Raw genomic sequence first — 25,215 nt, 5'->3', positions numbered from 1 at the left:
ATGATGCCTGGCAGACTGGCTGGAGTAAATGAGGTGAGCTGAGTGGACAACACAAGGTACTCCCACCATGGGTTCTTCTCCTACTGCAGATTTTAAATGGGATTTTTATTTTTATTCTTTTTATTTTTTTTGAGTGGTGCTAGTCACTCCAAGTACCAGCAATGTCTGTCTGTATGTCTCCATTTGTGTAGCATATGTCTGCTTCAGTACCTAAATACCACCACTGACCTAAGGTGTCACTGTTGAGCAGCCTAACACACATTGACTACCAAAATGGGTTGGTAAGAGGTGAGTCATGGGCCCCAGGCCAATAAGTAGTCAAATTAGTTCGTTTTGGGAGTTCTGAAGCTTTGACTTAAGTGACATTGTTATGCTGGCAAACAATGTGGAAGTATAGTCAAAGGAGGGCTGAATTAGAGCACCCGCAAGAGTCTTGAGAGCACTTTTGACATGACATCGCTTTGAAACTTTTACCGAGATGTATACTGTACGCCCAGAGTGTGTGGATATGTTCAGGTGCTTTGAGCTGGCAGGAATTATTAGCCTTTATGCACAGTTTAATCGTAGGGGTTTCCATAGCCCACTAGTTTCACTTCGTAATTTGTTACTGTGTTGCAGTTTTTGACATCCTCTGGTAGAGAGTGAAAATGCTTAATGCAGCTTAGTGCAACCCTGTTGGGTTGCGTACGTCTTGTGGTGTGAAGACACCTCAGCTTTTTTCCCATTTCTCCGAGTCTGATGGTGTGAAGACACCTCAGCTTGTTTTCCCCATTTCTCTGGGTAGCTCAGCATCGCGACAAGCCATTGGTTCCAAGCGGTTGATTTCAAGACCTACAGCGATGCAGTATGAATATCGTATAAGTATATACCAGCGGTTCACACAACATTTTATGGACCAGGGCAGTGTGTCATCGACTAAAACTGCAGCAACCTTTTTTCAGTGACGAAAATATAAACTAAATAAAAACAAATGTTTAGGGAGGGTCTAGTGGAGAAGAGACCCAGTAAAACTAAAATTGTGTTTGATTTCACTCGGGTGTTGCGCTCTGAAAATAGCACATCTGCAAGCTTGTAGACACACACACACACACACATACAGACACACAATTATCAAGCATCCAGCAGGCGGGCAAGTAGAAGCCATTAAGCTAATGGTGCTCCTTATGTCTCCTGGGGGCTTAACGCACTCTCAGCGAGACGACAACCCCGTTACCAAACACTATGCTACACAATACAGTCTAATCTAACACACGAACAACCCTGTTACCAAACGCTACGCTACACAATACAGTCTAATCTAACACACGAACAACTTCGTTACCAAACGCTACGCTACACAATACAGTCTAATCTAACACATGAACAACCCCGTTACCAAACGCTACGCTACACAATACAGTCTAATCTAACACACGAACAACCCCGTTACCAAACGCTACGCTACACAATACAGTCTAATCTAACACACGAACAACCCCGTTACCAAACGCTACGCTACACAATACAGTCTAATCTAACACACGAACAACCCTGTTACCAAACGCTACGCTACACAATTGGCATATGTGTTTGGTCCGACATACCAACAGTCCTACAGTCATGAGTCCGACACCCTACCCAAAACACAAACCATGAACCTAACCTCACAGGAAGCCATGCGTTGGATTTAATCTGCCACGGGTTAGTTGTAACTTGCCACACTTGTCGGGAGCCACGGGTGAGCTTTAACCCGCAGCACGGGTTAGTTGTAACCGGCAGCGAATGTTGGTGTTGTCGGAATAATGCCTGTCGGACAGTTAGAATGTCTAACCAACGTATGCACTCCCTAATACAGTGTAATCTAACACATGAATGGAAATCTGAAGACTTGTCAGCAAGCAAGTCAGCTGCCAAGACCCTGGAATAATCACACCATGCACAGTGGTGCAAAAAAGTACTCGCATGTTTCACTTAAGTGAAGTATCAATGCTGCAATGTAGAAATACTCTCTTGCAAGTAAAATGTATGTTTTGTAATAATAATACGAATCTACAATGTAACTACTAGTACTAACTGAAGTGTTCAAATAAATGTAGTGGGGTAAAAGAACAACACGCACGCAGACCACGCACGCACACGTGCACACACAGACACACAAGAAAAGCTAAAGCATGGACATGGTCTGATGATCCCCCCCCCCCCTCTCTCTCTCTCTCCCCCTACTCGCCACATGCTCGCCCCTGACTCAAAAAGAAATCCAATTTATGTTAACAGCAACCATGTAGGAAAGATTCTCATCACCTGAAGCTAGAGAGGCACACACACACACACACACACACACACACACACACACACACACACTGTTATGAAGACGAATATTGAGAAACACCACAGGCAAGAATATGTGCACACAATTGCAACATGATGACCCACAAGCACTGAGGGACGATTTGCTTGACTTCTTCACACCCCCTGACACAGTGGTATCCCACAGGGAAGTGTCCTGAGTCAACTACTATATATGATATACTCCCAAGCGGTTGAGGCATGACTGCATGCATGGCCATGCACAGGTCCGATTGTTGACTATTAATCGTCCCACAAATAATTGGGATTAACGATTGAATTGTGTTTTTTGCAATTAGCAATGTAGCGTTACAATTCGTATTTCATGTCTGCTATTTAGGTTTCGTAATCACAAATTGCACAGGGCAGATATGACAAATATCACTGACATCATTTTTAATCCAAAAAAATGACATGATAGCGGAAATAGCTGATCTACAAGCTTGTAGTTCAACTAGCTTGTAGTGGAAACAATTGACAATTATGCAAAAATATTTGCGATTAGGCAATTATGAAATATTGTGACAGGCCTATGCCACGGTTACGTTTCCTGATAACATGGTGGGTCACGTCTGAGGCTACAAGAAGAAAAGATGGAGGTCAAATGGTATAAATGGACAATATTTAAGGGTATAGGGGAATGAGAGACAACTGGGAATGCCTGGAAAGATAAAGTAACTTTTTATAAACGCAATGTCGATGCCTGTTGTATTTTTTATTTTTCTGTTTTTTATTTTTTGTACGTCTGTGATGTTATATGTATTGTAAGTTTGTTTTTTCTGTCTTGTAAAACAATAAAAATTTAAGTTAAAAAAAACAAAAAAAAAAAAAACATGGTGGGTCACATGATTCACATCACCATTAGGCCCCATTTAAACTGCAGTCACATCCAGTCAAATGATTAATTTCTCTAATCTGATCTTTTGGCTCGACCTTTTTGCATTTGCAAGTGACCAGATCTGATCTGTCACATATCTGTGTGTTCAGACTGGCAGCGAAATCCAGCCTGAATCAGATCTGTGCCACATCCAGATTAGATTACGAATGGTGCTGCATGTCCTTTTGCTTTACTGTACCCTGTACTCTTTGCATTTTATTGTCTAATTATTCTAATACAATTATCAATCAATCAACAAACATGATCAAGTCACCTACAAGTCACATGGAATCTGATTTAGATCAGGTTGTTGCATTCAGACTGAGAAGGATCTCCTCAAATCAGATTTGAAACCACCTCTGAATGTGACTAAAACTCTACAACAAGTGCTTCAGGTACAGATCACGGGTACAGAAAGCATCGCCTTCTCCATATATGGCGACTGACAATTATTGCAGACACTGAATAGAATTTTGCCGATGCCTTAGCTCTCGGCTTGGGCATGCCTGCAATCTGCAGGCCCCTCACGACTGATTTGTGGATGTGGACATTACCGAGGCTTCCAAATATGAACACAAGTAGTTTACATCTGTAGCCAAGCTGTATAATAGCATCCTTAAGACACTGGTACTTAAGCACCTTGGTAAGGAATGCCTCTTCCAGACTGTGGTCAAATGTACATGCCACTTCCAAAATGGTCACTTCTCTACTGTCCTCATCAACAACAACAATATCTGGTGTATTAGCTGTGACACACACACACACACACACACACACACACACACACACACACACACACACGCATGTGCATGCATATACACACATGCAAGTGCACGCGCATGCACACACAGGAAGCCCTCAGCTCTGTCCTAAAGTGGCCTCTTGGATAATGGGGTTTTGGTCTGAGGAGATCAATAAAATGACACAGTGACATGATACGATATGTATATACACACCACCCACGCACACACGGACAGACGGACGGACGGACGCACCCCCCCCCCCACACACACACACACACACACACACACATCTATAGTTTCACTTTGGCAACCTAAGCCTGCAGTACTTCATCAGAGACCCAGCAGGGTCATTAATACGGTCAGACCAAAGACACTTTAACAACTGGTTTAAGTGCATTTCCTCGCTGTCGAGCAGAAACCTTGCATCTCCATCAAGGTTATAATAGTTTTGGATGTTTCATTATAGTTTAGCTGGAATTATGAATTGTGGATCCCGTCATGTGTACGTATGCTAAGTCCCCACACCTGTCCAATATCCAGGTTGTGCCTGAGCAAATGCATTGCCATGGTAACCCCATGGCAATCTATGGGGTGCCGAATTCCACAAACCTGCCATTTGATTAATTAGTCAGTCCACTTTCAGTCACTTTGTACTCTTCAAACAAGGACTTTCCACAACCGCCGAGTTCGGCTATTTTCAGCATGCAGAAAGTGTACCTTCATGGCCTCCGCCTTCTTGTGGAACATCTCCTCCATGTCCTCGGCCAATCTCTTCACCAGGTGCAGGCCGTCGATCTCTTCCACTCGCACTGCACGCTCAAACTCCTTGTATTTCTGAAAGAAAAAACACACATGCGCGTCAGTGTCCTGCTGGAATTTCTGAAAGAATACAAACACACGTTCATGTTGGACGGCTGACCACTTTCCACTGGTGTCCCTGTTTTGGGCATGTCATTACAGGCGAAATGTTTATATTTATTATAGCTTCAAGCTCACAACATGTCGGGAGCTTGTAGGTCAGCTATTATTCTATATAGAGGGTATGCGCATGCATAAAGTGAGTTTAATGTTGTTTAACACTGTTTAATGCAATCAGATAGGACCTTTCTGTTTTGATGTATGGGGCTGTCAAGGCCACTGTAGGTTGGTGTAGGTTCATAAAATAATATGGCAAAACTCTGCATCCTCTGCAAATGTATTTTGTTTTTCTGATGTTGGCGAGGCAATCCTAATCCTCTCAAATACAACCGCCACTGACCGGGATAATACAGTTTCCCCTTGTTCTGTGTCAGCGCGATAAAAACACACGGTGTTAGGCTGGTTACAATTAAAAAAGCACTGAGAAATAAGCCGGAATGTCATCGGCGATTACAGGGTGGGGGGGAAGCGTCAGATGTGTGTTGAGTGATGTTTAAGGGAACGTGCTGGGAAAAAAAGAAAATGTTCTGCCAGTGCCAAAGTAAACTGACGCAGCGCTAATCTGCGCGCACGTGCGCGCACACACACACACACACACACACACACACATACACGCATCCCAAAAGAATAAGCAGCCACACAGAGCACACCAATCACACCCCACTGACCTGATCTGCACCAAACTAAATTACATTTCTTTGTCATGAAAAAAAAGAACTTAAAAAAAAGAACTAAAAAGGCTGATTAGCTCAACCCAGAGCTATTAGGAGCAAAACAAAAACTAAAGGAAGTGACATCCTGAAGAAACCTCTGTCTATCTGTCTAGAACCGTGTTTTCTCCTCTGTGAACTCAGTGGCACACGGTCATTGCCAATCGGAATATGAAGGGAGCGACCTAGACAATTTAAGCAGTTTTAATTAGGGTTCCTGTGAGTGGTCCTTACAGACTATGGGATCTGTAGTTGTGGTTGCAGTTCCATCACCCGGATGGACAGTGATCTCTTGTATAACTTTTGTCTTCATTTGCTTTGATATGTTATTTATGTTACACTGTAGCACAATTTGTTTGAACAAAGTCTCGACAACATTTCACTGCTCGTACATTCTTGACTCCTGATGAGCCGTGACACTCCCCCAGTAGACCACCGTCATGAATGAAGAATATTGATATAATACTCAATCAAAAACAACTGACATCCCCTACAATTATTATCATCCTCTGCAGGCCAAACAGTACACATACATGATGTCACTGATCACATGACCCAAAGTTCTTTCGCCCAAAGGACTTTTTGCCAGGTGCTTGGAAATTTGAAAAGTGCCTGGACTACATTTACCTATAGCAACCATAGTGGACACTATTTCATGAGTGGCTGCCTCGTCTCTAGGCTGCCTCTAAGCCAATGGGAAGACTTACCCATAAAACCCATAGTCTGAACGGCATAATGTGAAGGCACACACAATTATTATACTATAGATGTTCATAAACGAGAGCTTTCTGCACCTGGTAGTTATGACTGAGTCATTCTTGTTTTTATTATTTCCACACAACAACTCTAAGTTATATTAATGACATCCAGTAGATGATTCACCTTTAAAGCCCTTTCAGCGCCTCCGATGTACAGACTGTGTGACGGAAGCGTTCGAAAAGCGTGTGAGTCAACAGTCTGTCTCTAGAGACTAGTCTCAATCCTCGCCGAGTAGGCTTTGACATTAAATCCTAACTTCACACGGCGTGCGCGCGCACACACACGCACACGCACACACACACACACACACACACACACACACACACACACACAAAAAAGAGAGCTCGGTTCCAACTTGATCTGCTGAGCTATAGGCGATTGATGGAGAGTACTTTTAAATTAATAAATAAATAAATAAAAATAATAAACAAGAGTATGAAGTAGAAGAAGCATCAGAGGGATAATAATAATAAAAAAGAATGTGTCTCCGAATAAGAAGCATGGCTGCAGGCGGCTATGTTTGACTCTGGGGGGATTTAAGGGGAGATTACCGCCGTATCAAATGGCACGGCCCTCTCTAATGTCGTGCCAAGCCGCTAAAGCCTCTCTTAGACTCCGTCGCCCCCCAAAATCAGCAGATCTGCAAGCTCAGTGGCAGAATCCACACACTCAGAACATTCTGAGCTTGTAAGATCAGCTTTCTTTTTTTTTTCTCATGCCATCATACAGGTGATCACAATGCTTAGCCCATCCAGGACGGGAACCCCTTTTGGTGTTTTAAGCATTATGTTATACTTTGTCTATTGATTTTATGTGTGTGGCACACTATGCTCAGCACAGCAACAAGAGAGAAAGAGACATGTGCGTGCGTCTGTGCGTGTTTACTTATAAGTAACAGACAAGGTACAGGAGATGCAGGGACGTGAACAGATAGACACTAGGTGGTGCTAGAGCACCTGCCCTTTTGCCCTCTGGACAGCAACGTGCCCTTTTGAAGGTTATTATTATTATTTTTAAATATTTGTTCTGTATGTGATCCATGGTGACATCGATCAATTCTGTATTAAAAGCTTCTAATATATTATTTATGCTCCCAAAATGTATAAATCTCACATGCACCATAAAAGGTGTCCTTTTCTTCCACTTGAGCACCTGCTCCTCAGTGGCGTGCACTGAGGAGACAGACCTGCACCTCAGTGCACGCCACTGAGGAGACAGACCTGCCCCTCAGTGGCGTGCACTGAGGAGACAGACCTGCATCTCAGTGCACGCCACTGAGGAGACAGACCTGCCCCTCAGTGGCGTGCACTGAGGAGACAGACCTGCATCTCAGTGCACGCCACTGAGGAGACAGACCTGCCCCTCAGTGCACGCCACTGAGGAGACAGACCTGCCCCTCAGTGCACGCCACTGAGGAGACAGACCTGCCCCTCAGTGCACGCCCTCAGTGCACGCCACTGAGGAGACAGACCTGCCCCTCAGTGCACGCCACTGAGGAGACAGACCTGCCCCTCAGTGCACGCCACTGAGGAGACAGACCTGCCCCTCAGTGCACGCCACTGAGGAGACAGACCTGCCCCTCAGTGCACGCCACTGAGGAGACAGACCTGCTCCTCAGTGCACGCCACTGAGGAGACAGACCTGCCCCTCAGTGCACGCCACTGAGGAGACAGACCTGCCCCTCAGTGCACGCCACTGAGGAGACAGACCTGCCCCTCAGTGCACGCCAATGAGGAGACAGACCTGCTCCTCAATGCACACCACTGAGGAGACAGACCTGCTCCTCAATGCACGCCACTGAGGAGACAGACCTGCCCCTCAGTGCACGCCACTGAGGAGACAGACCTGCTCCTCAGTGCACGCCACTGAGGAGACAGACCTGCTCCTCAGTGCACGCCACTGAGGAGACAGACCTGCTCCTCAGTGCACGCCACTGAGGAGACAGACCTGCCCCTCAGTGCACGCCACTGAGGAGACAGACCTGCCCCTCAGTGCACGCCACTGAGGAGACAGACCTGCCCCTCAGTGCACGCCACTGAGGAGACAGACCTGCCCCTCAGTGCACGCCACTGAGGAGACAGACCTGCCCCTCAGTGCACGCCACTGAGGAGATGGTAGCATTAAGTGATGATCATAAAAGCAGCAGCAGAACAGCATCAAACAGAGAGGGTTTTTGGCCTAGCTTCAGGCAGCACTTTTTGGGGGGTTGGGTGGATGTTCTCCTCGTGCTGACGGGAAAGGTGACGTCGAGGACAAGGGGAGGAATGAACAAACTTTTTATTTTTTCTTCTGGTGAGGTGACTGGGTTCTGAGCGACCGAGCGGACTCCATTTACAGTGAGCTATCGACGAGAGCAGACAGCTTCTTCCGCCGAAAACAATCAACCCCCGAATAGGGACGATTTACCTTATTTTTCAGGGTCTAAATCGCAATCTCATTTGCGAATAGCGAATCTGCACTTCTTTCATTGCTTGCGTGCGTGCGTGCGTGCAGTCTCAATGATCTTGGCAACCTTCCATTTTTGTCTCCGTCAGAGGAAACTAGGAAAGACAATGCTGAAAAAGAGAGAGAGAGAGGGAGGGGGAGGGAGATAGAGACCGATAGCTGGACACGTGGAGCGAGCATAGTGTGTGATGCCACACACATCCCTTTGATAGGAGCCAGATAGAGGCATGCAAAGGGGAGATGAGAGGGGAGGTAACTGCAGGCAGACAGGTGGGTGGACATGCGGCCGATGACGGGGAGATAACATGGGCCGCAGAGCATGCAGGAGAGTGGTGGGATGACATGAGGTTGAGAGGCCATGAAATCCATCCACGTGTTTGCAGAATGTCTGAGGGGTGGCGGGTGGGGGTGACTGCTGGCTAAACGCAAGTGTGGACGAGGAGCAGGGTGCATTATGATGATGACAAATGGCTGTGTAATATAAGCATTAGCACCTTTTCGACAACAGTTAACAGCGAACGAGAAAAGGGGAAGGGGGGTAAATATGAATACACTGCTGACTGTACTGTGATTATGAGTCACACACACACACACACTTGTACACTTAAACTACGGTGACCATAATATTCAGCCCCTCAAACTGTGTCCTTTAAATCAATGTGCATTTTTTTGCCACGCTACGAGCTTGTAGATCAGATTCTTTTTTTTAATCTTGAAAATGTTCAAATCTTTGAGTATATATTCTTTCAGAGCGAACGTTTTTAACTCAAAGCATTGCTACCGGGCGACTGTGGTTGTGACTCGTGACCAATTACATATAAGTTTGGGGTTCCTTCACATGAAATAGTTTGAGCACCACTGATACAGAAACATACGTTTTTCATACTGTATTTTGAATCTAAGTGGATGAAGTGGTTACAGTAAATGCCTGAAAATAACCATTAACAAGAATCCAACATACTGTATCTCTGACCGAATTGTGCCCTACGTCCCACCAAATGGAACCAAATGCACTATATGTGGTTAAACCTGGGCTTGAGCACTATAATTCCGACAGCAAACAGTGGATTGTGTATAGCTAATCACATTGGACGGCTCATCCGGCTGCATCTCAGTCACAGGGTGAAAGCCAATCCCACTGCAAGACAGGACAGCTCTGTATCCAATCAGAGTGACAGAGCCAGGGGGTTTAAACCATGCAGTTTGCAGGTTGGTGTATTAGGGCTGACAGGAGATCCGTTACAGCAGGTCAAAAGTGGCTCAACTGCTCTCTCCTGCCTTTTTACCCTCCCTAGCATCTAGGCCTTTTTACCAGTACAGTGACAGTGAGTACAGTACAGTAGAGGGTACAGTAGAGGGACGCACACGGTAACTCTGTCATTTCATAACCGTTTCGGACGCTGGGCGGCTCGCCGGAATCGGGGCCGGCACCCTGGATGCGTTCCTGTGGGTCTGGAACTCCCGCCACCCCTCCCCGGGGACCCCCACACGGAGTTGCACCACTTACTTCACACGGGTGTTTTTTTTTATACATTTTTAATAAATATTTCATGAACAAAAAAGAGAATCGTGTGAGAATTGTGATCTCAAAAAAAATTCGGGTAAATCGAGATTCACATTGAGCAAGAATCGTGCAGCACTATCGATTAGTGGGTGTGGCTACGTGTTTTATAATGTCTATTCTTATAACTAAACAGAAACATTTCTCTATTGTGTGATAGTCTAAAAGCTGAAATTGTCGCATGAGAGTGACATCACTGAAGAATCCTTGAATCTTTATTCTAGGCCTTTTCAAGCAGCCTGAAGCATACACACCGTGCATGCTGGAGCGCTGGTGTGTGTATAGGCTACATGCTGCGAGGTGTTACACACAAGACTAAATATAGGATAGGCTGCACTAATTGAGGAAGGAGTGTGTGCTGGAGGCAATATGCATGCAGATGCGAGAGGGGGGACTAAATTAACTCACTTTTGTGTCAAACTAGGGTTTTTCATGATTCTGAATCGATTGCAAGCATTTGTTTTGCACGAAAAACACTCCTCGTGGTAAAATGGCCATAGTGGCTAATTGCCTATGGCCTTTTTTTTATAATCAATTGCATAGGTTAGTGTGATCCCTGACAGCGTGACGTATGGGCGTACGGTAAGTGAGAGGCTAAGCAGGACCACCTGTCTTGTCTCGTCTCGTCTGCTCACTCTGCTGTTCTCTTCTGTTTGCCAGAACAGAGAGGAGAGGAGCATAGCCAATTAGCCAGAGACAGGCTCACTTCCTCATATCACATCATCACCACAGCACAGCCAGTTAGCCTACTGTAACTTCCTCACATCACATCATCACCACAGCACAGCCAGTTAGCCTACTGTAACTTCCTCACATCACATCATCACCACAGCACAGCCAGTTAGCCTACTGTAACTTCCTCACATCACATCATCACCACAGCACAGCCAGTTAGCCTACTGTAACTTCCTCACATCACATCATCACCACAGCACAGCCAGTTAACCTACTGTAACTTCCTCATATCACATCATCACCACAGCACAGCCAGTTAGCCAGAGACAGCCTACTGTAACTTCCTCACATCACATCATCACCACAGCACAGCCAGTTAGCCAGAGACAGCCTACTGTAACTTCCTCACATCACATCATCACCACAGCACAGCCAGTTAGCCAGAGACAGCCTACTGTAACTTCCTCACATCACATCATCACCACAGCACAGCCAGTTAGCCAGAGACAGCCTACTGTAACTTTCTCACATCACATCATCACCACAGCACAGCCAGTTAGCCAGAGACCGCCTACTGTAACTTCCTCACATCACATCATCACCACAGCACAGCCAGTTAGCCAGAGACAGCCTACTGTAACTTCCTCACATCACACCATCACCACAGCACAGCCAGTTAGCCAGAGACAGCCTACTGTAACTTCCTCACATCACATCATCACCACAGCACAGCCAGTTAGCCAGAGACAGCCTACTGTAACTTCCTCACATCACATCATCACCACAGCACAGCCAGTTAGCCAGAGACAGCCTACTGTAACTTCCTCACATCACATCATCACCACAGCACAGCCAGTTAGCCAGAGACAGCCTACTGTAACTTCCTCACATCACATCATCATCACAGCACAGCCAGTTAGTCAGAGACAGCTTAACATCCTCACATCACCACAGCACAGACGGCTGACACACTTTATGCTGGCTTCCAAGTTCCAAGTAGGGATGCAACTGTCCACCATTTCCTGAGTGAATCTTCTCTATTGTCTGAGACGATATGTATGTATTCTTCAGGAGCCAGTTGCACCACCTGACTGACACCAACTTCAAACTTCAAGCTTCAACGGCTTGTCTTAAAAGCCATTTAAGCTACAGTATAACTAGGCTAAGTTTGAACGCATAGTGTGAGGTGGTGCAACATGACTCCTGGGCCCCGGAGAACGCTTGAAGAAGCTTTGTTATCTGAAAGGTCAGGCATTTTGTTTTGAATGTTCTCTGTCCAGCAGTGACTTTACTCTAAAGTCCAATGCATATTGCACTAGGATAGCAGGAAAGAAAGTTCAGACTACAATACGACATCATGCAAAGGTTCGGGAGGGCTGGAGGCACGACCCAAACAAAATGATGTTTGTCCAAGATGTTGTAACTACCCAAACTTTGTTTGGCCGTGCTCCGCATTGTTTCTGCATTAATTCTCTAAATCGCGGCCACGATACCCAGGTATTAATTCAATGTATGTTTTGTAATAATAATCAAAATATACAAAGTAAATAGTAACTAAAGTTTCCAAGTAATTGTAGTAGAGTAATGTACAATATACCTCTGACATGAAATGTGTAAGAAAAATACCTCAAAATTGTACTTAAGTACAATACTTGAGTAAATGTACATGGTTACTTTACACTACTGATGAAGGCCCCTACCTCCGTCCGACGAACACCCGAAAACACACAGAGAGAGAGAGAGAGAGAGAGAGAGAGAGAGAGAGAGAGCGAGAGAGAGAGAGGGGAACAACAGCTGTGAGGGAGTGCGAGGGTGGGACACGGTGAGGTGGGCTCTGTTGGCGCGTAAAATGAGCTGGCAAATTCAGGAGACCTGGGGGTGGGTCGGATGGTTGGACTCAGTGTCCGTGAGAATGGAGCTTTATCTTCCTCATTAATCACTGCAGTCAATCAATCAAACCCTGTGGTCACATTCACAACCATCCAGACCCTAAACACATACACTAAATCCTCCAATAAAGTCCTCCTTTATATTAATTACCGGGCCCCCAATAATCACCAGGAATTAATTAGGTATATAAATTCCGGCCTCCTTTTATTAGCCAGATTTTTTTTCAAGTGCCGTATATGTTACCTTCGATGCTCTGGCTTGCTGTGCCTGTCACGCTAGTGTCCAGATGCAGGTGGTCACGCTGCTCGGCTCGCACACAACCAAATAACAAAGTTAACTTCGGGAGAGAACGCAGATAAGCACTGTTCATGGCCACGGACAATAAAACTACCGGTACTACTAGGCGCATGGGGCTAGTAGATCTGCCATTGATGGATCATGGAAGTAACGTATGCTGTGTGCTTAGCTTGTTGCTAACACGACCCCCCCCCCCCTTCTCTCTCTATAGGGTTATGCTATATGGCAGTGCTTTTCAACCCTTTTCATGTCAATGTTCATTATTTGTTCTGCATTTGAGCCACCATTTGATGACATTTAGCCTCTCAAACCTAATAGTTTGTTGTGATTGGATAATATTTTGTCCATAATTCTATGCTGTATTGATGTGGTACCAAATAACAGGCAAACGTTGGTCAAAATAACAATTCTTGGCCTGGGCCGGCCGAGCGGTCCAGGCACCTAGGCTGGTAATTCAGCCTGAGAACATGTTGCAGGTTCGAGTCCCGATCCCAACGACCTTTTCTGCGTGTCACCCCCCATTTACCTATCAATAAAGGTAAATAAAGGCTGTCACGCCTACCGGCGCCATTTTGATTGTGATGGCCGACATATTAGATCTGCATCAAGTGTATAAAGTTGGTGGTGATACTTTAATGCTCAGAGTTGTGTCACTTATTTTGCCTATTGTCCTGGCCAGTTCACACTTGTAAAAGAGACTTCAGTCTCAATGTGGTTTTTACTGGTTAAATAAAGTTAAATAAATAAATAAATAATACACAATATCACTCTTAACATTCTTGTTCTTAATAAAGTCCAGATGTTGACATGAACAATACAGCCTCTCTCTTACACAGATAGAAGTATACATTTGTTTAGGATTATCAATACCTGTCTTGAAAACAAGGCTTGCATAATTATGTCCAGTTATGGTCAAAACCATAACAGTACATCTGCTAGACAACAGTGTTATACATTTTAGACATAATTATGGTAACTTGTGAAACAGGACATTCTTCACATTAACTTTTGGTACTACTTTTTATTTTGATGTCAATACTTTTACTCAAGTAAAATTTGAAAATCAGACTTGTACTAGTAACAGGCTATTGTTTCTACATTGTTAGTGTTTTTCCATCGGATTGTTGCTTTACAAAGCAACAAGGGCGAGTATAGTACATCCATTCAAGAGCACTGGACTTGCTTCAGCAGCTAGGCAGCTACACTGAGCTTCCATGTAATTCTTCATCATTTGGGGACAAAGAGAGCGGATCGGACAGTGCACTTCATTAATCCTCTACCAATGTGGACTAAATTATTTGTCCTCCGACACTACATTCTTCAGAACAGAAGACCAACAGCTTAGTCTACCCCCAACCTCGGAACACATTCAAGGCATCATTCAAGGGGAATACCAACTCATTTTAAAATCTATTTGCAGGTAAACATAAAAATAAAATGACGGTTACAGTGCAAGGGTTCAAATATATTCTTTAACTAGAACTGCACTCGAGTGCCTACTTGCTTGTTGCACACTAGTAGGCCATAGCGCAAGCAGAGCGCACAAGTACTGTCGACCGCTACAAACTGTCAAATCTCAGATTCTCTGTGAAGGAACGTTTGAAATGTTGAATTATTAGGTTTAGCCATTTGCTACCTACCTACTTTATGCATGTAAAAAAGTAGTATTATGAAGTATGGTACAAGTTTCTATCTATAAAAGAAATACAGTTTTATCGATTTAGAATTATTCTGGATCCCTTTTTAGTTTCTCAAAGAAAAATAAATCATCAATATCTGATGAAAAAATCATAAACTGAAATAAAATGTTATCACGTATACAGTATAATTATTTAATTATTTATTTCAAATTGTCAATTGCTTTAAATTTACTTAATCTTGGACTATAGTGATATTAACCCATTCTGACCTGAGATCAGATTCTGAAAATGTTTTCTGAAAAAGCTATGTTTCTATGTCAGTCGTTCATCGATTTTTCAAAAATAGCAGACCTACAAACTCGTAGCGCGCCACTACTGCGTGCTATGAGCTTGTAGATCTGCTATTTTTAAATAGCTAAAGCATAACGTAATGCTAACACCAAAAGGGGTTCCCGCCCAGAATGGATTAATACTAAATGCCTGTGTATAGGATGTAATTTGTAAGTTGATTAGCGGGATACTGTGGTTACTTTATAGTGCATACCTATTGTCATAGAACATAGAGGCCAGTCTATTGCGTCGCTTCACCATTTTGTCGACTAAAACTATGACAAAAAATATGATATGTGTAAAACTAGGCTAAATTAAGCTTAATCCAAAAGACTATGGACAAACTAAATAAAAATCTGCTGTCAAAATGAAAACTGCACTGACACAACAACTTGGGAGAGTGGTAAAAGACAGAGACAGACAGACAGACAGACAGTTGTAGAAGTCATTGTATTTATCCTACACACATTATTATACGTTATACGACTGAGGATGAAGGGCCATGTTTATGACATCATAAAATAAAACGTGCAGTGCAGTGAGACAAACCGTGTGCTTATCGTGCTCATCATTATAGTGATTAAAATCAGAGTTTGTGAACTTCCCAGCTCACAACCATCATGGTTTATGTGGCGTCTAGATTATCCGCTGAGTGCAGTTATTAGAATGCAGGGGTTGGCATTATAGTGCAGGGGTTCTTAAAGTGGATGCCGTGCAACCCTAGGGGGCCTTGACGCAAGTCCAGGGGTGCTTCAGTGCTTTGATAAGATTTGGAATTCATCAATGTCACTTCAGTTTAAACACAGACCCGGGTTCTCTCTTCAGCCTACAGTACACCAAGATCTGCTATTATGTCATTGGCGCAATAACTGTTAATAGTGGAATACTCAATCTACAAGCTTTCTTGTAGATCTGCCACTATTTGCGAAAATGTTTGAAACTATCTTTCAACATGGAAAAGATTATGACGATCATGCAAAATCATTCAGGCGATTACGATTACATAATGATCCTGACAGGCCTTAATATATATAATGGGAAGATAACATATCATGTTGCTGGAGTGTGTGTGTGTGTGTGTGTGTGTGTGAGTGTGTGTGTGTGTGTGTGTGTGTGTGTGTGTGTGTGTGTGTGTGTGTGTGTGTGTGTGTGTGTGTGTGATGACGACATCTTTATTCATAGAGTCCCCAGCGATGCAATGAAATGACAACAAAAGCAATGCCAACGATGCATGCAAGTTGATGCCAGCTCTACAGCAGCAGTACTGGCTCTACGCCCAACCGAGTGACCTTGAAACTCACTGGGAATGATTAGTAAGCTCTGCTCCCGTCCTGGCCCGAAGAGATTGTTATGTTTTGATACATAATAATGATTATATGATGAATAAGAAATGGAGAACATAACTGTGCCCTCTGCAAATATTATGGAGATCGAGGCTAAACTCATTGCCTGCCAAAGTCATATCACTCTAAGGTTCACACCGGCAATGACCAGATTCTCGTCACAACGTGTTTTCCATGGTTTACACTACTAGAACATTGCCCGTTGAGGTGTGATCAGGTGACATCAATGGGCTAATAAAGGGGCGAGGTCGTGCATCATTGTGGTGGTGCGGACCGCATGTGTCAAATGCATGCCCCACCCAGTTATTACGTCTGTGTCCCTTTAATGCCCATAGATGGAGTTCTTTGTCAGGCATGCCCAAATATGATAGAACAGGCCAGATCCATATATGGAGCCCGGGCAGGGGCCCTGGGCAGAGGGAGGCCCATTGTGGCGGTTTTGGACAACCGTGGGTCCGACCCACTCAAGAGCGGGCACTGCACTCCCCGTGGTGGTGTGTAACGCATGTGTCGAATTAGAAGTCGGTGGGCGAACGGTTCTCGAGTGACGTGGATTACAGACGCACACACAGAGACTTGGTGCATTTATAAATTAGATAGAGGGCACTCTTCCGCATCTGTAAATAACACCCAAAAATCACGTGATCGAAACAAAATCAAGATTGTTTAGTTTAATATAGGATATTAAAGAAAAGCTTTCTGTTGATTCTTGGCGAAAAAAAGCTACATTAAAATGCCAATAACTATGGAATGGATAATTGCAACGGCCTGCTTTATTTCTCTGAATCTACGATGCTCTAATGTGTCTTTTAAAGTGACTGGTGGGTGGAACTTGGTGAAGAATAATATTATATATATAACAAAATCACACTTGTGTGAAGTGAGGGGTGCAAGATGTATATTGGCCGTGTCATAATTTACTGCTCTGAACAAACATTAAAGTCCATAGACTTGGCTGCCATATGACATAATCTTCAAAGCAATGTGTTGGAGGGGATAGCTCACCTCAAAAGCTAGAAACAGACACAGACTAAATGTCCCAACCTAGCCTGCTGCTGCTGCTAGTGCAGAGATGAATTGGGTGCCGTTGTTTTCTCTGTACAAACATCCATTCACCATGCTCACTGCTCGTTAAATGAACAACATACAGCATCCAGACGTCTCTCAGTGCTGCCGCTACTGTAATATCCTGCCTGTCATTCAACTGTGTATGTGTGTGTGTGTGTGTGTGTGTGTGTGTGTGTGTGTGTGTGTGTGTGTGTGTGTGTGTGCGCGTGTGCGACCGTGTGTGTGTGAGTGCGTTGTTGCTTTCTGCCTGCCTGCCTGCCTGCTTGTTTGAAGACAAGTGGATGAAATTGACATGGCGGCTATGGAAAGACAACAGAGGAGCCTCTCAAAGAAGCCTGCGTGTGCTTGTATGCGTGTGCTCGTGTGTGTGTGTGTGTGTGTGTGTGCTCATGTGTGTGTGTGTGTGCTCAAATGTGTGCTCGTGTGTGCAGTGCTTGTGTGCGTGTGTGTTCATGTGTGTGCTCGTGTGTGTGCTCATGTGCTCATGTGCTCATGTGCGTGCATGCGTGCGTGCGTGCGTGCGTGCGTTGCGCGTATGGCGTTTACAGTTCAACAGATCAAAGCAGTACTCAGAGGAGCACTCTGGCAGAACAGAAGTAAAAGTCACCAGCAGGAACATTGAAGAGCAAAGCACAGAGAGAGCAGAGCCACGAACAGGGAAATGGTACAGGGATTATTGACATTAAGGTAGATGACAGCAGGACACTGGACTGACTGACGGACGGACGGACAGGGACCAGAACGATGCTAATGTGGGGTGAAAGACGTCAACGTTTCACACTCTCAGGAGTTAAAGATCTGCAAGGGTCCAGTCATCATAGCTTATAGTTTTCATTTCATTTTTGTCAGGGAAAAAAGGTGATTGGTTTCTGATGACTAGAAAATGTGACTGAAACTGCCTATAGTATATCCTTCTCCCTGTGTGTGCGTGTTTACGTGCACGTCACGTGTGTACTATATATATATACTCCAGAAACATGGTCAGAGGACTTCAGCCAGAAAAATGATCAATGTTGATTTTACTCTGAGAGTGTAAAAAATATACATATTTTTACACTCTCAAGAGTCTATTAACAGTGAGTGTTTTACAGGGCGTCCTTACAGCAGACATGCTGACATGGCATAATATGTTCTGTGAATATGGCATTGAGGATGTTTTTCTTGGATTGGAGCATGTTAATATTGTGGGGCAAAGGGAGATACTTTTTGATTAAGGTCAAAGTAAACGTACTTGGGCAGAAGAGATCTGGAACAAACCAAAATGACATACATAAAGTATAGGGAAATCAAACATGACTATTATACTGAAAACTATGTTTTATTTAATCTGCCAAAGAACAAAAGATCACTTTGTGCCCAGATTAGAGGCGGTATACTGCCACTTTATATTGAAATGGGTCATTATGTTGGGATAGATGAAGAAGATGCGGAATCAGCTGCGAATGATATAAAGTGATTGAAGGTGTGGGTTATCGGTGAAATTTACACCGGTCACGTGACACTAACCAGCCAATCAGAATCAAGTATTGGGACTACCCATTTTAGAAAATGCCATGAGGGATGGGCCACAAGGTGGCATGACACTTAAGGCAGCATCATCACTTATTATAAACAGCCATTGATTCCCCAAAGCCATGTTTGCAATTACAGGCTGAATGGTTGGGGAGGAGGCGGAGTGGATGTGAAGTTAATTCTGTTGGCTGCCACCGTGTCACCCTGCCACAACGACATGCACTGTTTGCGAGTGGGTGCGCGTGTGAGTGCCTGTGTGCGTATATGTGTGAAAGTGAGAGAGACAGAACGAGAGAGAAAAGAAAGAAAAGTGAAAGAATGAAAGAGCCTTGCTTGGAAGGCTCTTGAAGACAAAATCACAGGGTAGTGCGTGAAAGGAACAGAGAGAGAGAGAGATAGAGAGAGAGAGACCAGTTGGGTGGATAGTGTTTCAATTCGTGTTGCGTGCCACTTCCTCTGAAACTGCGAGTCTTTTAGCCCATGACACCGACAGGTCAGAGACACACACCCGCACGTCATCCACCAAGAAACACACAGCGGGGGGAAAAAATCACTCCCAGCATCTCGGAAGAATCTCCCAGGAACACAGAGTCGAGGACGTACGCCTCCCTTCATTCACAGGCCTTTCCCCTCCGTACACCAGGCGACAAATTACTCCCTCAAAAGAAGAACGCCGGCCGGAGATGAAGTGGAACAATTAATTTCACGCTTGTCCTCCCTGCCTCAAAAGCACGTTGGGCCTAGCGTCCCATATCTGGTGGCACAGACACTCCCCGTAGATCCACTTCACAACATACACGCTCACGCACGGATGGATGGACGGACAGGCGCGCGCGCTCACAAGCGCCACACACACACAAACCGTGAAGGAAGAAGCATTGGTATAGTAGCTGCAGGTAGGTCTATAGTAATGGTATAAAAAATACACTTGAGTAAAAGTATCACAACACATTGTGAGCTTCTACTATTTTCAAATGGCCAAAATATATACATAGGGCTGAAGCGATCAAAATCTACAAAGTAACTATAGTAAAGTGACCTCAAAATTGTACTTAAGTACAGTACATGAGTAAATGTATTTAGTTACTTTCCATCACTGCACGCGGAAACATAAATCACAGATGGCCCTGTAGTAAATCCCAGAGACGTGAAAACAGACGTCTTTAAACACAAACGAGAAAGAGGGTTGTTTAGTCACTCTCCCTCTCTATGCCTGAGTGGCCAGGCCATCACCATGAAACAATCGATCAATGAGGGGGCAAATATAGTATTGATCACAACGTGTAGACATCTCAAAGCTGGATCAATGCCCAGGGAATGGACGGGGAGGGTCGTGATTGCACGCAGACACACAAGACACACGGCCGTGATAGACCACTCCATCATAAGGTTATAGGAGAGGAGAGCCACGAGTAATGGGATATAGACTGGATATAATAATAGGACTAACAGAAACTGTTCTTTTGTCACCATGGAGGAATAAGTGCTCTGGCCACATCAGTTTCTGGCCGATAGCCATGACCTGCTGTCACCGTCGCAGACACACTGACCGGTGACGGCGGCAGACGAGCGAAAGATCTAAATGGCCATGTCAGAGAAGAGGCGCCAGGCACGATAGCCTAAAGGTTTGTCTTAGAAGAAATAAATGAAAAAGTTGAAAAGCTGATTTTCAACCTAGATCCGATTATTTTGATGGGAGATGAATAATATGATTGGTGTGGCAAAACATTATAAAGAAAATAGCCTATGTTTATTCATTGCCAAATTCATACAATGATGTTGCCTCATTGCACCAGAAAATATAACAGATCTACAAGCTCAAAGCGCAAATGTGATGCACTGTGAGCTTGTACGACAACAATCGAGCAACTTCAACAGTCTGGGGTGTTCACAAAAGCCTGAGTAGACGATGAAATATCCCTTTAACAACTTCTGACATTATATCATCTTAGAAGCTCAGACAAAAGATGGGAGGTAGTGAATTCCTGGTACCTGTCCTTATACTACACGCCTGTGACATTTACTGTGCAAGCTAGTGCTTTGATATTTCTATGTTACCTTGCAGTAATCACTCACTGCTCACACAGCTTAACTCAGCTCAACCCTCCACCTCCCAAATAAATTGCTTCCAATCTCCACCCCTCAGCGGGCCAATGAGTGACAGGGTGTTTAAAAGCTTGCCTGAGGGCTACAGAAAACAACAGTAGAAAAACTGTTGGCGCTAACTGCACACTTGCGTATACATACATACTATGCATGCATACATACTGAGACAAAAGCTTGCATACACACACACACACACACAGAAAAATGTCCAGACGCAAACACACGCCAATGTCTAATGGCACTGCTGCTGGCGATGCTCAGGAGACTTTCCCAGGATGCATTGCGTCTGTTGTGTATGCACCATTGCCCTCCAGAGCGGGTGCCAAAAGCCTACTCTCACTAATGGCCGCCATTTTTCAATGTGCCCCCCCCCCCCCCCCCCCCATGCCATGCTGCCATGTTATGCCACCATACTCAGTGTGCACGCATGCACACACACGCGCACACACACACACACACACACACACACACACACACACACACACACACACACACACACACACACACACACACACACACACACACACACACACACACACACACACACACACACACACACACACACACACACACACACACACACACACACACACACACACACGTTAGAACAGTGGTTTTCAACCAGTGGTCCTTGAGGGGGTTCCAGGTGGTCCCCACCTAAATGATGGAGAGTTGGTAACCAAATGGACCCTTATATAGATATGAGAGTGTGAAATGAAACCAAATGGACCCGGACGGGTTTCATTTTATGCTCTCAAGAGTTACATTATTGCTGAACATCTGCATTGCTTAGTGTACACAATTGGAGAATGTAGGAGAATTGTTATTATTGATCAATGTTTGTGTTCTCTCTCCTATGTTACCACATCAATACAGCATGGAATTGTGGACAAAATTGTACGTTTGGGATCTGAGAGGCTAAATCTCATCAAATGGTGGCTGTGGCTCAAATTTTGAATAAAACATGGGCCGTGATATGAAATGGGTTGGAAACCACTGCGTTAGACTGAAGAATGTGCCACTAGTATGGGAGCATATGTGTTGTCTACCATGGCATTGATTCCCAACCTGTGGGTTGGGGCCCAGTGATGGGCTGTGGGTACACAGTGGGGACACTTTTAAAAGCAAACATTTTCATGAATTAAAAACCAAACCCAATTATGTTTTCAGTAACTTCATGAAGAAATAAACAAAAAAATTAAAGAAACTAATAAATATAATTATAAATGTTTCAGAAGTAGTGGAAACAGCAGGTCTACAAGCTCGCAACGCGGCTTAAAGTGACACATTGTGGGCTTGTAGATCTGCCGTTTTCACTGGTTTGGGTCCGGAGCAAACGTCTAATTTCTCTTTTGGTTTTTGAGCTAAAAAGTTTGAGTGAGAAAACTGTCAGAAAACATTCAAATGTATAGTCTTGTGGCCCCCTGACATTTTATCACATCAGGTAAACTGTTTTTTTTTATGTCAACTTTGTCTTGAAAGATGATCCGGTAGGTATGCCTACGCCAACCGAATCACTGCTGTTCGCGTTGAGTAAAAAACAATCTGAATGGTAAAAAATGGCGAAATAATTCATGGAATGGACTAGTTTGGGGGTCTTTGACATGAAAAGGTTTGATATATATTGGCAACATACAGAAAACTGTTGGGATTTAGAAGACATTCGTAGAATCGGCCTCAGGTCTTAATGGGCTAATGGTTCCACAGGTCCACGTGTTGGGTTTTCACCGTGAGTTCTGAGAAACATGTTTCATGCTTAGCTGCACCGCTAAGACGCGGTGTGCTTTATACAACTCCATACGTTCTCACACAAATTGATTCTCGAAAATCAAATTGATTCAGCTGGCGTGAAAGTGGTGAGTGAGAGTGAGAGTGAGAGAGAGAGAGAGAGAGAGAGAGAGAGAGAGAGAGAGAGAGAGAGACCAGTGGTCAACTTGTTCTGGAAGTACAGGTATTATTTTTCTTCCCCCCCTGATATGTTACATTGATATACGTTTGTCAGTAGACGATACAGGTTTGACGGACATGTGAATGCAAATTAAATGCAGGTAACAGGCAAAGGTACATACTGTAAAATATGTGAACAAATGTGACCAGATTTGACTCAGAGCCTGCCATCACGCAAATTCCAGCTTTTCAAATTCATTCTTTCCAAAATGAGTTAATAGCAGAGGCAGACTCTTCACATACTAGAGCATGTCTGAAATAAGTGTCAGAGCTGAAATCGACATTTAAATATGAAATAAATGCTTAAACATGTAGCTAGGTGTAATGTTAGAGACCACAGAAATTAACCTTTCAAGCCTGTTTTGTCAACTCGCTGTTTTCTGCAAGACATTACTCTATAAGTCTTATGTCCAAAACTGGTTGGTCAAACTGAACAACCAATATGTCAATTTGAAGCTATGATTCCCTGCTTTCATATGACATAAAAAAACAAAAAGAAAAAAAAATCCAATGTCCAGTCCCTCAGTCAAATTTGGTCACAAATGTATCTAAATACAAATATATATATATAATAATAATAATAATAATAATACTAATAATAATAAACATATTTCGGATTTCTATTATTTCTATTTGTAGCTCTCCATATTATTCATATCCTCACAGTATTGCCTGATACATTGCCTTTTTAGCTATTATTTTAATGTTGTTTTATGCATTTCCTTTTTTTTTTCTTTACTAGTAAACCACTTTGAGCTGTATTTCATGTCAAAAGTGTAATATTATTGTTACATATATATGATATTGTATTAGATTCTTACGGCAGCATTGAGTCGCTCTCTCCCTCTCCTCCCCTGATTGATGTGGATCAATACTAAACGATGCTTGTCCAACTACTGCATTAGGGTTTGTCACTTAGATTGCTGAAGCATGAAGCCTATTTTAGTCAAATGTTGGTGTCTCGCATCAGATCTACAAGCTCACTAAGCATCACGCTGCGACACATCGTGAACTTGTAGAAGGTCTGTTTTTGGCGCACATTAAATAGGTCAGTCTTTTCTTTGTATATTTAGGTTATTTGTCATATCTGCCCTGTGCAATTTCAAAGCCTAACAGAAATCTAATATTCCAGTGACAGCTGCCGTGAAATCGTTAATCGCAATGATTTGTGTGACAATAATTAACCGTTGTGTAAGACGTCATAATCGTGGTGACAGCCCCATAATGCCGAGGTGAGTTGAGTTCATCCAGCCCACTGTACATATGGCCATTTTGTTCAAAGTTCTGAGTGCAAAAAATGCAGTGCAAGTGAAGGTGAACTGGAGGAAAGGACGCTTGCTGTCACAATGAGCTGGCTTTGGGAGCGCTGCCAGCCTCACAAGAAATATGAGGAGGCAGCGGTGGACAAAGTACTTGCATGTATTACTTAGGAGAGGAAGGTGAATTCCGCACTAGCCGTTTTCTTGGTACAGGCTTTAGTTTTCAACATACTGTTGGTCCGACAACCTACCTCAAACCCTGTAGTGAATAGTGATGTGTGGTAGGAACTGTTAATGCGCAGCGCACAGCCTAGACCTATATCTAGGTAACACCTACCTCTGAATATGCCGGTTCTGTAAACAACTATTTTCAAGTAAAGTTTCAGTCCAGTCTTAACAACCCAGTGTCTTCTATATACTAATAACACTTCAAACCCTAACCTAAACCTAACCTCCCACGGGGCAGCACACCTAAACCTAACCTTAACCCATGTCTAACCAATGACTAGTCTAAACCAAGTCTAACCCTCCTAAACCAGCCTATAACATTGGACAAGTTAAACAGCACTTTTCTGCGTTTCTCTTCTCGCATACGCGATCACACAGTAGTAAGAGTCTTCTCAGATCCACTCTAGTATTACGCATAACGATAGACAGACTCGAGTTCCGAGGTAATACAAACAATACCAACCTGGCCCTAAGGGATTTTGATCAAATATTAATCCGACCTGTACGGGTCTCGGGCCCTGTCGGGTATTTTCAGAATTGGGTGACCCATAAAGAGCTCTACACTCCACTGAGGATCTGACT

General features: G+C 43.9%; 1 protein-coding gene across 1 annotated transcript in view; it reads right to left on the bottom strand.

The window, feature by feature from the left end:
• The window catches only part of cacna2d3a (calcium channel, voltage-dependent, alpha 2/delta subunit 3a), a gene marked incomplete at both ends in the record, with an annotated part of 220,647 nt that overhangs the window by 179,698 nt on the left and 15,734 nt on the right, over positions 1–25,215 (bottom strand). The window contains one exon of the mRNA XM_080764041.1: positions 4,663–4,779. Within this exon, the coding sequence (XP_080620167.1) occupies positions 4,663–4,779 (117 nt within the window). The remainder of the gene's footprint in view (positions 1–4,662; positions 4,780–25,215) is intronic.

This window comes from Protomyctophum bolini (assembly GCF_963924005.1).
Source record: "Protomyctophum bolini genome assembly, chromosome: 5".
Taxonomy (NCBI): Eukaryota; Metazoa; Chordata; class Actinopteri; order Myctophiformes; family Myctophidae; genus Protomyctophum; species Protomyctophum bolini.
Note: the sequence above shows the minus strand (reverse complement) of the source record. Positions and strands in the feature narration are given on the sequence as shown.